At 37.5% G+C, this 16457-nt stretch overlaps 1 protein-coding gene across 1 annotated transcript in view; it reads right to left on the bottom strand.

Annotated features, from left to right (window-relative positions):
* LOC126353776 (protein fuzzy) overlaps positions 1–16457 on the bottom strand; it is a 142154-nt gene that overhangs the window by 42953 nt on the left and 82744 nt on the right. Inside the window, exons 5-6 of the mRNA XM_050002857.1 lie at positions 6280–6480; positions 297–472 (exon numbers count right to left, since the gene is read on the bottom strand). Of these exons, the coding sequence (XP_049858814.1) occupies positions 297–472; positions 6280–6480 (377 nt within the window). The remainder of the gene's footprint in view (positions 1–296; positions 473–6279; positions 6481–16457) is intronic.

The following is a 16457-nucleotide window of genomic DNA, read 5'->3' as shown; positions in this document are numbered from 1 at the left end:
TGGTATAAAATTCATTTCAATCACATTTATCTTCATTGGTGTTGCAATTTTCACAAACATCAGTGTACATTTACAAATTAGTTAAATCTACACTTAAAGCTACAGCAGAAGTTCTGTTTATGCAACAAATTCTAAAGATTATGTTAGTACAAACATTTTCTAAGCTATGGAGAAAACAAAGAAAAGAAACACAAATTATGATTAAATTTCTATTTCACAAACTTGTAAAGATTTTTACAATAGAAACTATTTAAATATTACTCCAATAAACAGGACTGCCATTTTCAAGCACTAACCCAGCAACTCCAGAATCAAAAGAAAAGGACTGTTGAGCATTGCGCAGCAAGTCAATGGCACTCCTCCAGCACTGTGCAGCTGCGCGCTCAACTTCACTAAGGCCTGGAGTTGGTCCACACAGCACACACACCTCCACATCAGACGTCAAGAGGCAGGACACAACACGATAGGCAACCTGCAGACATCCACTATGTGCTTTACTGGGTTTATGGAGCAAGTAACTATTCTTGTGTAACATTAACAGCAGCATTCAACAAAAAAAATTATGGACTGAAAAAAGTTGGGCTTTAGTTAAGAGTAAGGAAAATGTAAGCTGTGACTCATTTTACTTCTCCTCATAGGGTGGCAGCAAGTCAGTTTCATGCAACCAGTTGGAGGATAGTTTTAGATAACCAATGAGAGGTGACAAAATGCGGTTTTCTTTTGTGTCAAAATTAAGATGTTAGAAATATTGAATATGTGAAGGTTAGTCATCAAGATTGAATTATTACCTTTAAAAATAAAGTTACATAATTATTTTTTTCCAGGTATGTGTCTGCAGTTCAGGTACACACTGAGACTCTTGTGCTAGTTTTATAGCACACCACTAGACGATCCAAAATGTACGTTGCTACCAAACATGTCCTCTTACTGGTACTCTCTCCTTGTCCACTTACAACCAAATGTCATCATACTATTTTGATTTCCCATCACACCTTATACGCAGTTTTGTCAATATTGGTCCATTAACCATAAGTAGAACAGCATTAGCCCAGCTCTCAATATTTAGTGAAAGTAAGGAATGCATATACATCAGCATGTTCACACACGAAAGACACAGGAAACAAAATTCAGAAAAATAATTATGAAAAGATAATCATCAAAAAATTAAATGTGTTATCTTTCTTTTGTTTACTGCTTTACTATTTTACTTAATCATTAACCTCATAAATAACGGGATGACAACCAACTTTCAGAGTTATTTTTAGTTGAGATCTCATTAAAACATAAATAATTATTTACACTTAAGTGTCAGTACACAGAATAGCACAAACAGTCTATGGAACTGTACAAGCAGGTTGAGGGGAAGTCAAATGTTATGTAAAACAAGTATGAGACAGGAATGAAATAATACATATCTAATATTTAGAGACTATGCTTAACTAAACATTTGAAACTAAATCCTGATTTTTTGTCAAACTGACAAAGCATTCTGCAAGAATTTTTTACCGAAACATGTCAATCAAGTAATTCTAGCCACTGCAAGTTAGTAACCCAAAAATCTTGACATCAACATTCATTAAAGGCTTAGCTTAACAGCTAGGATCTGCTGATTCTAATCTTTTCCTTGAGCAGCAAAACCAAACCACGCAAAAAATTAATAACTAAATAAATAATCACATTATGACCACATCAGTAACATGTTGTACTGATTACATTATAACTATTTTTAAAAAAAATACTTGCTTGCAGTCTTGTGAAACAATTAACAAGAAAAACAACCCTATTTCCACAATAACAGAATGATGAAACTGATATCAACTGTTCCAAAGACATAAAAATACCACAATAACCTACAGGACAGCTTCTAAAACCTAGCCTCCTTTTTTCTTTCATTTTTCTCTTTTTTGTTACTTGGCGAGAAGAACTTAAACTTCTTATTATCCCAAACCATTACATTTCCTATATCTACAACTACATGTATGCAGGTACTCTGCAAGCCACTGTATGGTATGAGGCAGAGGTTATCTTGCACCACAACTAGTAGTTTCCTTTCCCGCTCCAATCGCAAATAGAGCAAGGCAAAAATTACTATCTACAAGCTTACATACAAGCCCTAATTTTTCTTGTCTTCTCTCTGTGGTCCTTACATGAAATGTACAGTGGTGGCAGAAGAATCATTCTGCAGTCAGCTTCGAATGTCAGTTTTCTACATTTTTCAACAGTGTTCCACAAAAAGAACACTGCCCTCCCTCCAGGAATTTCCACTCGAGTTCATTAAGAATCAGTGTAATATTCACATGTTGATCATAGCTGTGGGTAACAAATCTAGCAGCCCACCTCTGAATAGTTTCACTGTCTTCATTAGCCAGACATGGTGGGGATCCCAAACATTCATGCAGAACTCAAGAATGGATTACATTAGTGTTCTATTTGCAGTCTCCTTCACAGATGAACGACACTTAACTAAAATTCCCCCAATAAACTGAAGTTGGCCATCCTTATAAGTTCATTCCATTTCACATCGCTTTGCAGCAGTATGTCCAGCTATTTAATTGACATGGCAGTATCAAGCAGTAAACTACCAATGCTGTATTCAAATACCCTTTTTTGTGAGATTTAAAACTTTCTCAGCATACATATTGTTCCACAAAATTTTGGGAGAACTGCCGGATGTTTGTAACTTCCTGCCACAATATTTCTGTGAGGAGTCTTCTGGCCATCTTCAGGTGATACTGGTGAAAACGCACTGAGCTCTGTTATTTAAGGCCTCGCCAGCACATGCGTGGATCTGTCAAAGACGAACTACAACTGCGCGAGGCAGGTGTTTACAGGATTCCGTGTGAATGCGGCAAATCTTATATAGGGCAAATGATGCAAACTGTGCAGGATCGCATTGTGGAACATCAGCGGCACACTCACCTTCTTCAGCTTTGTAAGTCTGCCATCACCGAAAATTGTATTTGCACTGGTTATGTCATGCATTACAGTGAGACAAAAATTGTGGCCCATAGGTTCCATTCCAACTTTTGGAGTTCTATTATTAATTAATCTGTGGAAATACGACTGTCTGACAGTGAGTCTCTTATTAATCGAGATGGCAGTTTTCAATTGAATTCGGTATGGAAGCCAATGATCGAAAAACTTCGTGTCCTCAACAGCCGGCGTAGTTCTGTAATGGAACTGCAGGCAGACAATCAAATTGATATCATAGCGCATGCGCAACAGCAAGTGAATCCACCATGCATGTGCCAGCGGGGCCTTAAATACCAGAGTTCAATGAGTTTTCACCAGTATCACCTAAAGATGGCCATAAGACTCTGTGCCGAAATATTTTGGCAGGAAGTTACAAACATCTGGCAGCTCTCCCGGAATTTTGTGGAACAACTTTAAAAAAATCAGAGCAATCTGCCATCCATCACACCATCTAGAAATTTTGTCTGAGTCATCTTGTATCCTCCTAGAGTCACTCAAAGAGAACACCTTCCCATCCACCACAGCGTCATCAGCAAACTGCTGCAGTTTGTTGCTCACCCTGTCCATCACACCATCTATACTACTATATAAAGACAAGTGGTAGTTAAAAGTTGTTACCAAAAATCTTGGAATATTCTTGACTGATTTATTTAAAACTTTTACACATATTCTATCAAATGTTTGGATGGACAGAGGCTAAACATTTCTTTAATGTTCATGGTATACAAGTACATACATACTATATAAATGGGAAAGGTTTTTAGCAAAAATGTCAGAAAATTTTTGATCAATTTCCTTCAAATTTTTACACAATACTCTAATAAATGTTCAGAAAGACACCAACTACACCTTTTCTAATCCATAGGGTATATACATCTTTACACAAGCATCTAATGTCTATTTGAAAGCAATTCATACTTCAATATTGTTACCAAAACTGTCAAAAAGTTCTTGATGACTTGCTTCAAAACAGAACAGGCTCTGCTAAGGGAATACGCCTTCCACATCACTGGCAATGGGTTCTACACAACACTGATGACTACTTTGAAGGAGAGTAACAAATGCAAACTCTTTTGTATCAGTTGTGAATAAATAGTTGCCACTATTTAAGTTCCAACACTCGTATATGGTATTTAAATATAAATATAATATACAAAGGAGAAACATTGCCAGCAAAATTTTCAAAAAGCTCTTGACCATATCACTTCTATGCACAACTGTACTAAACATTCAGGTGGACATAGGCTACATGTTTCTTTAATACATAAATATATACGTAATACATGAAGAGGAAGCATTGTTAGCATAAATATCAAAAAGTTCTTTAGTGAGTTAATTCAAATTTTCATACAGCACTCTAACTCTACATATTTTTTCAGTACAAATAATATATGAATGAATATAGGCAATAAGTAATAGGCAAATTATGTTAGCAGAAATCTCAAAAAGTTCTTGACTGATTTACTTCAAATTTTTGCACAATACTCTAATGAAAGTTCAGACACGCATAGGCTTTATATAGTTTTAAAGAAGAATGAACAGGTTTTCTGTTAAAAGAAATTGCAGTGCTGTGCTGTGGAAATGTATGGTTTAGTCTTCTTTCTTTCAGTCAATTTTAACTACAATACCAAGGCATTTAAACCAACAGACAGATTGTTTCTCCGATATATATTCATTCCCCTTATGTACATTTTTAAACAAAATATATATGAACAACATGTGCTGTTTTGTTTTATTCTTTGTAGTTGATTTCAACAGAAAACAGAAAAGCTGTGTTTATGGCTTATTGGCTTATGATTAGAATACTACTACAGAATATGACTCATCTGAAACTTAATAATCATATTCATTTACAGATTAATACCATGCCAAATACTGTCACCGAAGGTACTATCCTCACAGATCTAGCACTTGGAGAGATCTCACTCATACTCTGTATATCAATTATACCAACCAATCCTTTTTTAGTGATTTCAATTCCAGATCAAGGTTTCATTTGTAACACCAGTTACCAAGGCTCAAAGTGAGAGTGAGGGGGCAAAGGAAGGTGGCCAGAGAGAGGGGGGAGGGAGGGGGGGAGGGGGGGAATGAACATAAAAGTAGGAAACACAAGATGGACATAGAGACAAGGAGGAGGAGGAGGAGATGGAGATGGATAGAGATAGAGAGATAGAGAGAGAGAGAGAGAGAGAGAGAGAGAGAGAGATATTAGGATGTACACCCAATTTTCATACATTTTTAGCAATTGCAAAGCATTGCTGGGTTTACTAGTTTATGTACACAGAGAATAAGGGCAGTCCTGTCACACCTCCTTGGGGCACACCTCTGATGAAAACTAGCTGTCGAGGACACATACTGGGTTTACTGGGTTCTATTACTTAAGAAATCTTCAAGCCACTCACATATTTCGCAATCTATTTCATATGGTTGTTCCTTCGTTAACGGTTTTCAATAAGGCACCATGCCAAACACTTCAAGGAAATCTAGGAACATGGAACTTGCCTGTTGCCCTTCACCCTTCACTGCATATCATGTGAGAAAAGGGTAAGCTAAGTTTCACACATTATATAAGGAAGCGCTAAAAAGAAAAAAATTGAAATTATTGTGAGCCTATAGACATTTGAAGTAATTCAAGTGTAATACTTGCTCATCCTGATCCTTACAAAATTAGTGGGATGTAGTATAGTAATATAGGATAATCTTTCTTTTTCTTATTCCTTTGCCTAATAATGCAGATATCAAAATCAATGTGAATGGATTGTGCCCTATGTGAGGAATCACCAAATGTATTTAACAAGCCATAAGATTTTTCAGTTTTCTTGTAAAGAACTGGTCTGACCAAAGAAATGCTCCAGTGAGACTAGATTCTCCCTTATATTTCCAATTACTCCAATCTCCAGAAGTTGTCAAGCTCTAGTATGCTAGACAGCTAGAAACAATAAATGCATATATCACTTAAAGGTGAAAGTACAGCTAACAGGGCTGGCCGTTGTAGCCGAGCGGTTCTAGGCGCTTCAGTCTGGAACCGCACTGCTACTACGGTCGCAGGTTCGAATCCTGCCTCGGGCATGGATGTGTTTGATGTCCTTAGGTTAGTTAGGTTTAAGTAGTTCTAAGTCTAGGGCACTGATGACCTCAGATGGTAAGTCCCATAGCGCTCAGAGCCATTTGAACCATTCGAACAGCTAACAGGAACAGCCATTATGTATTTAATAGTCAGTGAATGGTAGCAGAATACCACCACACATAGTGACAGATTGTGTGTAGAATGGGTGCATTCAGTACACAGCTGAAGCATATACTTACATGTGGACTTTTAACTGGCAGAAAGACTGGAACATCATGAGCCACAGTATGTTCATTACCACACTGCAGCAGAAGAACCAGCAACTGCCTTTCTACTGGTGCCAATGACCACCAGCTGGATGTGGCAACTGACACACAACCACGAATCATGAGAACTCCATAGGAGGAACCGACACACTCACAGAAGGCATCTAAAATTCCCTGAAATCAAAGCTGTTTATTAAGGCACAAAATCTCACATAAGGTTAAAATACTGTTATTAATCTTCACTATTTAAAATCCCTGTACACCATCCATAATACACAGATCTTTCAGGAACACCAGGATGAATGGCCACCACCAAACTGAGACCAAGAGCAAAATGTACCGCTCTATGGCACAACATGCAGCTGAACTTAACATGTTTGATTTCAATGGCTGCTTCACAACCTGGGCCATTTCGATCCTCCCTTCCACCACTAGCTTTTCTGAAATGCACAGATGGGAGTTGTCCTTCCAACACATTCTTTGCACCGTAAATCATCCTGGTCTCAACCTACAATAACCTACTGTCCCCTCTGCCTTCACCCAATAGTTTCTGCCCTCACTACACTACCCCCTCCTCCCAATTCACATCCCCACACCCTCACTGTGCACCGCTCTCTGTCAATTTACCCACTGGTCTTTTCCCTTTCTCTGATCGTCTCCTTTTACCCCTCCCCCCCCCCCCCCCTCCCTTCCCCACAGTCTCCTGAAGCTACAACTGGCAGCCTTGTCCTAACACCATCTAGTCGCTCTACACACTGCCAGGCTGCATCGACTTCTCTCCCTCCACTAGTACCGTGTTATCTATCCCCTTCCCTGGACCACTATGGATTGCTGCTTCCATCTGACACAACACAGCTGCTTTCCTTCTGGAGCAGCCAGAGATAGTGGTCATGTGTGCATGATGTGTACTTGCTCGTGTGAATGTGTATGTGTTTTCCTTTCTGAAGAAGGTTTTGGCTAAAAGCTCAATGTGTGACGGTCTCCTAGTTGTGCTCATCTGCAACTCAACAGTTAATCTTTATAATGAGTAACAATCTACCCTTTTCATAATATTGCTGGTATTACAACCTGGATTTTCCATTGCTGAATATACACTGAAGAGACAAAGAAATTGGTACACCTGCCTAACATTGTGTAGGGCCCCCGTGAGCATGCAGAAGTGCCGCAACATGACTTGGCAACTAATGTCTGAAGTAGTGCTGGAGGGAATTCACACCATGAATCCATAAATCCATAAGACTATGAGGGGTGGAGATCTGTTCTGAATGGCACATTGCAAGGCATCCCAGATATGCTTAATAATGTTCTTGTCTGGGGAGTTTGGTGGCCAGAGGAAGTGTTTCGACTCAGAAGAATGTTTCTGGAGCCACTGCTGCAATTCTAGACATTTGAGGTGTCACACTGTCCTGCTGGAATTGCTGAAGTCTGTCGGAATGCACAGTGGACATTAATGGATGGTGGTGATCAGATAGGATGCTTATGTGTGTGTCACCTGTCAGAGTCATATCAAGGGTCCCAAATCATCCCAACTGCACACACCCCACACCATTACAGACCCTCCAACAGCTCAAATAGTTCCCTGCTGACACGCAGGGTCCATAGGTTCATGAGGCTGACTCCATACCTATACATGTCCACATCCACCCAAATGATACAATTTGAAATGAGACTTATCCAACCAGGCAACACGTTTCCAGTCATCAACAGTCAAATGTCGGTGTTGACGGGTCCAGGTGAGGCGTTAAGCTTTGTGTCGTGCAGTCACCAAGGGTACATGAGTGGCCCTTCAGCTCCAAAAGCCCATATCGATGATGTTTCATTGAATGGTTCGCACACTGATACTTGTTCATCACCTAGAACTGAAATCTGCAGCAGTTTGCGGAAGTGTTGCACTTCTGTCACCTTGAACAATTCTCTTTAGTCATCATTGGTCCTGTTCTTGCAGGATCTTTTTCCGGTCAGATGATGCTGGAGATTTGATGTTTTACCGGATTCCTGATATTCATGGTACACTTGTGAAATGGTCGTACAGGAAAATTCCCACTTCATCGCTACCTCGGAGATGCTGTGTCCCATCACTCGTACGCCAACTGTAACACCATGTTCAAACTTACTTAAATCTTGATAACCTGCGATTGTAGCAGCAGTAACCCAGATAACAACTGCACCAGACACTCGTCGTCTTCTATAGGTGTTGCCGACTGCAGTGTCGTATTCTGCCAATTTTCATATCTCTGTATTTGATATGCAAGCCTGTACAAGTTTCCTTGGTGCTTCAGTGTATTATTCTCATTCATATCACATAACAATGCTAAATAACAGCTGAAATACTCACTTCTGACTGCAGTCCGATTCTCTCAACAAAATGTGTATAAAATATATTACAGTGTTCTGAAATGTAATCACCATATTTAGAATATTTCCAGTTTTTAGTACAAATAAACACAAAATCTAATCTCAAAATGCACAGCTACATACAAAAATGACAATGTACACACACTTTTGTTTAAGAGACATTACACTCATGTGTAATTCCAAAGTAAAATTGAATAAGCACTTGGAAAGTATGTGTTTACACATATATTCACTAATGGTGAACGGGTGAATTTTGTTGCAGTAAATGAGGATAATGACTGTTGATATGAAAGTGAAAACACACCAGTTTCTACTAATGAAGCCTATTCAGTTTTCTCCAACATCCCCATAAAAGATTGCAAGTATGCTTATGTCTGCAGCTACACAATGGCTAGTAAAGTCGCACACTGCCATAAAAGACTGAATAGTTATGAAAGACGAATAAAAATTCACACACATCTAACAATATGAGCAACCACAACTGAATTGCTAAATGCAGAAAGAGCTTCAGTCACAAAATTTCCAAAATGAAAGTTTGATGGAAATCATACATTTAGGGGGGTTTCCATCATTCTGAGCAGAAAGGTATTTAGTCCACTGCTTGGAAGTGTATAAACTGAAGCTTCTTGTTTAGAGTTCTACGCAGAAAGGAATTCACTCCAGGACTGAAGCCCTTCTTCCTAAGAAACGGAAGTTGGACACTTCCAGGATAATTCTTTTAACTTTAATGTGCAAAATATACTGGCTAAACTGTACAATTTATTTGTTGGAGGGCAAGAGCTGATACTGTGCACGGTAGACATATACATTTCTTCTGTAGATAATATTTCCAGTTTTATTTCTGAAAGAGATGGAAGGTCCCACTGTATTCAGGCAAAAAAGGAAAAGCAATCCTTTAACATGAAAGAAGAATATTTCAAAAACAGCGAAACTAAAAGTTCAAGAATGAATTGACTATAAAGTACAATGCATACCAGCTATTGGGTTCACACACAAATTCATAGCATTTTCCCATAAGATTAATAAACACAACATATATATATATATATATATATATATATATCTCTTTAGTCATTGATACTGTATTCACTTTCACTATTTACAACGGTCTGCCAAGGCTGGGGTAACTTTTTGATTCTCCAACTGTAGAAATCATGTAATTCTGAAGTGAAGAACTTGTCAAGCCATGTACAGAGCACATTTTCTCCCAGAAAAGAACCTCCTTGAAAGTTGTTTGGTAGAGAGCAGAAAAGATGAAAATCTGAGGGTGCAAGATCAAGTGAATAAGCTGGGTGCAAATGACTTCCCAACCCAGCTCCTGTATAGAGTTTTTGTCAGTCTAGCAGAATGCGCATGGGTGTTGTCAAGGAGTCGCATCACTTCACGATGTCTTCCAGGTCGTTCTTGGACTGCATTTGCAAGATGTCTCAGTTGTTGAGAATAAATGTGAGCAGTGATGGTTACATCCCAAGGAAGAATTCATAGTACACCACACCACTGTTGTTCCACCAGGTAGATAACATTATCTTCTGTGGATGCATGCAGGTCTTTGTAGGAGGAGTTGCTGCTTTGTTTGGGCTCAACAATTCCTTTCTTTTCCTTGTGTTAGCATAAAGACACCATTTCTCATTGCCAATAATGATACAGGATATGAATGGTCAGTGTTATTAACTAGCCAATTGATGATGAGCAAGCAGAGATGAACATATGGCCACCTGCTGATTTTTGTGTTTTTGCCTTAGAGCATGTGATGTCCATACACCCAATTTCTGAACCTTCCACATTGTATGCAAACATCACACCATGGTGTAATGATCACAGTTCATCACATTTGCCAGTTCTTGAGTCTGACGTCGATCATTGTGGATTAAAGTGTTTGAATGATCTTCATCAAATGTCAGAGGTCTTCCTGAATGTGGAAAGTCTCTAATGTCAAAACAATCTTTAAAACAAGAAAATCATTTTCTTGCTGTGCTCTGTTCAATGGTATTATCCCCATACATGGAGCAAATGTTTCTGGCTGCCTCCACTACTGTCAACACTCTGCTGAAGTCAAACAGAAGAATATTTTTGGAAATGTTCCTATTTATCCACTTGGCACTTCGTTTTGTAGCACCCACAGCTCAACTCACTATCTCCAAATAACAAAACTATAATAAGTAAAACTCACATAGCAACAGTGAGCTACAAATAAAAAATGACAATCCATAAATAAACTCACAGCAACCAGCATACCAACATGCAAAACAAAAACACTATGAACTTATGCACTAAGCTAATAAAATTAGAGCATGTGACTGCAGGTAATTCATAACTGTACTGGATGTTCCTGACAGTTTCTTGAACACTGTTACTAGTGTTTGTAATATGTGAGATACTGTATTATAATCATGTTAACTGCTTAAATAGGTTTCTAGATTGGATTATTTTATGTTCACACTTGCAAGAGATTCAAGTGCTTTCAAGGCATTAGTGCTGATGAAAAGGAAGCTATTTTTGTATGGCTTCATGATCTCCCCTCCAAGGATGAACAAGATATTCATATCCAGTCACTTATAGACATACGTCCAGCGACAGTGACACGGAAAAAAGGGTTCAGTTCGACAAGTGACCAAAGTTTTTGCTTCCCATGTAATTCTGTGCAACAACAAAAGGAAGGTATGTTACAAAGCATTTCTGGCTGTTCTAGCTACAACTGACAAAAGAATGGAACGACTGGAAAAGCTGTCTATATTAGATCAGAGTACACATGACAAAAGAGGGAAAAGTCCCAGTGTAAGAGCTTTGTCACCCAAAATCTGATAACTGATCAAGGAACATGTAAACAGCTAACTAGTAAAAGAAAGCCACTACTCTTGGAGGACAAGTACATATTTACACACAACTCTAACAGAAAACTGATTCATAAAATGCTCAAGGAGGAACTTACTTATGTTAAATATAGCAACCAGACTTTTGCTTTGTTTTTCAATGAAAACTACTCATTGTCATTTGGGTCACCTCAGGTAGATGCATGCTGCTTGGGTGAAGAATTAAAAGTTAAGATTCAAAATCCCCTTGTTAAAGATGAGGCAAAAAGTGTGCATTGGCTGAGATGATAGAGCATAAGGAAAAGGCTAAAAGAAGCTGAAACTCTAATGAAAGATCAACCCACATATTGTCTCTGGCAACAGATTTTATGCAGAATATTCAGTTACCAGTTTTCCCTGTCCACAAAACACTTTACTTGTGCCAGATGACTGCTTATGAGTTTTGCACTGCAGGACATTCCTGTTGAAATTACAGAGCTACATTTGTTGCCCAACAACTGTGCAGGGCAGAATAAGAACAATACTTTAGTAGTGCTCCTTCTACTTTTAAAATACACTAGCGGAGATAAAGAAAAAAAAGAATAATTCTTTGCCGTCACAAGTCATTCTTTTCTGTCCTGTTACTGGGATTTTGCTATAACTAAATGCACCCTTAGGCAGTATGACTGACTACTCCATGCATGAAATAATCAAACTGGCCACAGAAAACAGCACTTCCCCATGAAGTTTGAAGTATAAGAGTTAAAACAGGAGATATTATGGATCTCAAAAACTGGTGGCCAATGATTCATAAAACAAACTGTATATCAGAAGAAACTGAACAAGATCAGTACCATGAGACAAGAAAGCACATTTTGGCATCAGCACAATGATGCATTTTCATACAGTATCTGACTCTGTGTTTGTTTAATAACATCCAGTTTACTGATGATATCGTGAAACACACAGGATTTCTCAAACTGGGCATATTTCAAATTCTACTTTTCTACCAAACTGTGTATATTCCATGCGGAAAAGCCCAGTACAAGCAACAAAAATAAAAGACATTACCAGATTACTCACTTACGTACCTAATGAATATCAAGAATCCAAGCATGAAATTACATGTTGGCTCAAAAGTGAAGCTGTTAATTAACAAGAGTAAGATGACTTAAGAAACTCAAAGCAGTATTTCATTTCTTCCTTCTTGGTTATTTTCGTAATAAATATTGATTGGAAACCAATTGTTTTACTTTCTGTAATTCTCATGATTCTTTCACATTCTGAAACTATAGCCACACCCTCAAAGTAATATATGAATCATTATCTTTTCCCCAAGAAAATACTGAAAACATAAAAATCTATTTTGGTCCATGCACAAAAGACTTAAAATACTTCAAATTCTTTGAATCTCTATAAGGACTTTTGTAATTGGTCAAAAAACAACAGTGATTTTTCCCTTAGCTTTGCACTCATACAGTAGAATCCAGAATTTTTTTTTCTTTTTTTAAATTTTACCAAAGCCCTTTCTGCATGAAGTGATTCAATTAATAAAATATCAACAACATCTCAGTGATGGGTATGATAATGCCCTATATAAAGTAACTGCAAATTGCCTGATGTAGAAGACAGAACAATTTCCACTTAATGCAAGGATTCGTCTTCTGCCATAAACAAGACAAATTGCGAACACCACAAAGTTATTTAATTGGATAGATAAAAAGTCTACTCAGCAAGCGGTGGCAGAACATACACATAAAAGACTGTTGTAACTGGCAAGCTTTCAGAGCCAGTGGCTCCTTCTTTGGCCATAAGAGATTTGCTATTTGGGGACCAAAATAACTAATCATGGTCGAAGTACAGAGAATATAAAATGTAGACTGGCAATGGCAAGGAAAGTGTTTCTGAAGAAAAGAAATTTATTAACATTGAGTAGAGATTTAAGTGTCAGGAATTCTTTCCTGAAAGTATTTGTATGAAGTATAGCCATGTGTGGAAGTGAAACATGGATGAGAAATAGTTTAGACAAGAAGAGAATAGAAGTTTTCGAAATATGGTGCAACAGGAGAATGCTGAAGATGATGTAACTAATGAGGAGGTACTGAATAGAATTGAGGAGAAGAGGAAATTGTGACACAATCTGACTGAAAGAAGGGACTGATTGGAAGGACATATTCTGAGGCATCAAGGGATCACCAATTTCGTTTTGGAGGGAACCGTGGAGGATAAAAATCGTAGAGGGAGACCAAGAGATGATTACACTAAGCAGACTCAGAAGGATGTAGGTTGCTGTAGGTACTGGGAGATGAAGGAGCTTGCATAGGATAGGGCAGCATGGAGTGCTGCATCAAACCAGTCTCTGGACTGAAGACCACAGCAACAACAACAACAGCTTACCTCTAGAAATAATCTTCATCTTCAGCTGTCCATACACCTTCAATGTTATCAACTCTTGAAAAATAAAGGTTTGTGTTGTTACAAGTAAATCAGTAGTAGAAGAGTAAAATAGATTACTGTTCAGCTGTTTGCAACATACAGAATTATTTATGTAATTAATCTTGTCATAGTGCTATTTTCCCAAATAGTCTTAAATATGATACCACCAAAACATTTCACAAACAATGAGATAAAACAACAGTCAAGCATAATCAATTCTTCTAATTAAAGGCAGCATTTTCAAAACAAACAAAAAATGGAGGAGGTTGTGTACAGCAAAACCTATACATACTTGGATTGGCATCCTCTGCAAAGGAAGAAGCTGACAGGGAAAATGTCATGAAATGAAACATGATAGCAGTGTAGTGCTTGCTAAGGTATGCTGTGTAAATTGTAGTGTTTCAAATTGTACCATACAAAGCAGCAGAAAATTGTTTTGTAAAAGTTTCTCAAACTTGATAGTTTTACAGAGTCAAGCTTTATGCTTTATTACAAAATATTTTGTGTAAAAGAACCATGTTGTTTTTGAAAAATCATCTTACATTTATTACGGAGCAATTATTCCTATTCTCATAAGAGAAGTTAAAAAACATCTTTATGTAAGTACAGGCTAATGCAAAAGCAAGGTATTACAGACCACTTTAAATCAGTTTGTCTAAAATTTTTATTAATGTAAGTATTATTATTATTATTATTATTATTATTATTATGGCAGTTACAAGAGTCGAGGGACATGAAAGGGAAGCAGTGGTTGGGAAAGGAGTGAGACAGGGTTGTAGCCTCTCTCCGATGTTTTTCAATCTGTATATTGAGCAAGCAGTAAAGGAAACAAAAATTTGGAGTAGGTATTAAAATCCATGGAGAAGAAATAAAAACTTTGAAATTCACTGATGACATTGTAATTCTGTCAGAGACAGCAAAGGACTTGGAAGAGTAGTTGAACGGAATGGATAGTGTCTTGAAAGGAGGATATAAGATGAACATCAACAAAAACAAAACGAGGATAATGGAATGTAGTTGAATTAAGTCGGGTGATGCTGAGGGAATTAGATTAGGAAATGAGACACTTAAAGTAGTAAAGGAGTTTTGCTATTTGGGGAGCAAAATAACTGATGATGGTTGAAGTAGAGAGGATATAAAATGTAGACTGGCAATGGCAAGAAAAGCATTTCTGAAGAAGAGAAATTTGTTAACATCAAATATAGATTTAAGTGTCAGGAGTCGTTTCTGAACGTATTTGTATGGAGTGTAGCCATGTATGGAAGTGAAACATGGACGATAAATAGTTTGGACAAGAAGAGAATAGAAGCTTTTGAAATGTGGTGCTACAGAAGAATGATGAAGATTAGATGGGTAAATCACATAACTAATGAGGAGGTACTTAACAGAATTGGGTATTTGAGGGCAACGTGGAGGGTAAAACTGTAGAGGGAGACCAAGAGATGAACACACTACTTCAGATTCAGAAGGACGTCGGCTGAGTACGTACTGGGAGATGAAGTAGCTTGCACAGGATAGAGTAGCATGGAGAGCTGCATCAAACTAGTCTCCGGACTGAAGACCACAACAACAACAACAAAAACATTATTATTATTACATCATAAAGTTTCTAGCATTACTATAGCTGAAAATATGGTAAAATAGCCATATTTTCAGCAGAGCAGTTACTTTTCAGGAAGTAAAAAAAAAGTATCAAAAAAATTATTAGATATGAAAACTATATGATTCAATTATAAAAGCACTGTTGAGATGCATCTACAGTCCTTTAAGAACATTTCCATTAAAAGAAAAATAACTATGTCTTTGTATGTCGACAAAATCTCAAAAATGTGTCTGCAACACACACAAAAATCATCCACCTACCAAAGAAGACCAAAACAAAGACAAAAAGTACAACAACTCAAAAACGACAAAACTGATTAGAAATAATGTATCCAAAGGTAGTGGCTTAGAATTCTTTGGCAGTATAAATTAAGTAATCACGTAATTATGGTATTATTTTACCTTCTGCCTGCATCCAGTTTTAAATTTCTAAGCTGGCTGTAACAATGAGAAATAATGTGTTTCCATCATTCCAAAAGGAGCTTTGGTCATCATCTGGTTATTAAAAACACAATACCCACTAACTATTCAATGCAACAAGAAGCATTCAAGTACGACCTCCAAAACAGGCCTGAACCACAGTCTCACATAAGTTCTTTCAGGAAGTTAAGCAACCAGATACACACATCACTTCTCTCTTTCAGTTATTTATTTATTAATGTGTTAAATACCACTGACACAACTACGAAACACATCATTACAACAACAACAAATAAAGGCTTAAAATCAATAATAACATTAGTCCTGCAGAGATACTGATTTCAAAATTGGTCTAGGAATGTAGAAGTTCATGGCAATCACCTATCTCACCTATCTTAAGGATCCATTTTGGCATTCAGTTCAAATGTTCTGAGAAAACCCAGAGCTCTCATTATAAGGACAATACTACCTAAGATCCTATTGTTTCATCAACAACCACAGTTAAAAGGATGTAATTTTCATTAATCAACTAACTCATTTCATTTATCA

The sequence above is a fragment of the Schistocerca gregaria genome, chromosome 3 (assembly GCF_023897955.1).
Source record: "Schistocerca gregaria isolate iqSchGreg1 chromosome 3, iqSchGreg1.2, whole genome shotgun sequence".
Classification (NCBI taxonomy): domain Eukaryota; kingdom Metazoa; phylum Arthropoda; class Insecta; order Orthoptera; family Acrididae; genus Schistocerca; species Schistocerca gregaria.
This window is presented reverse-complemented; position numbering and strand designations above follow the sequence as displayed.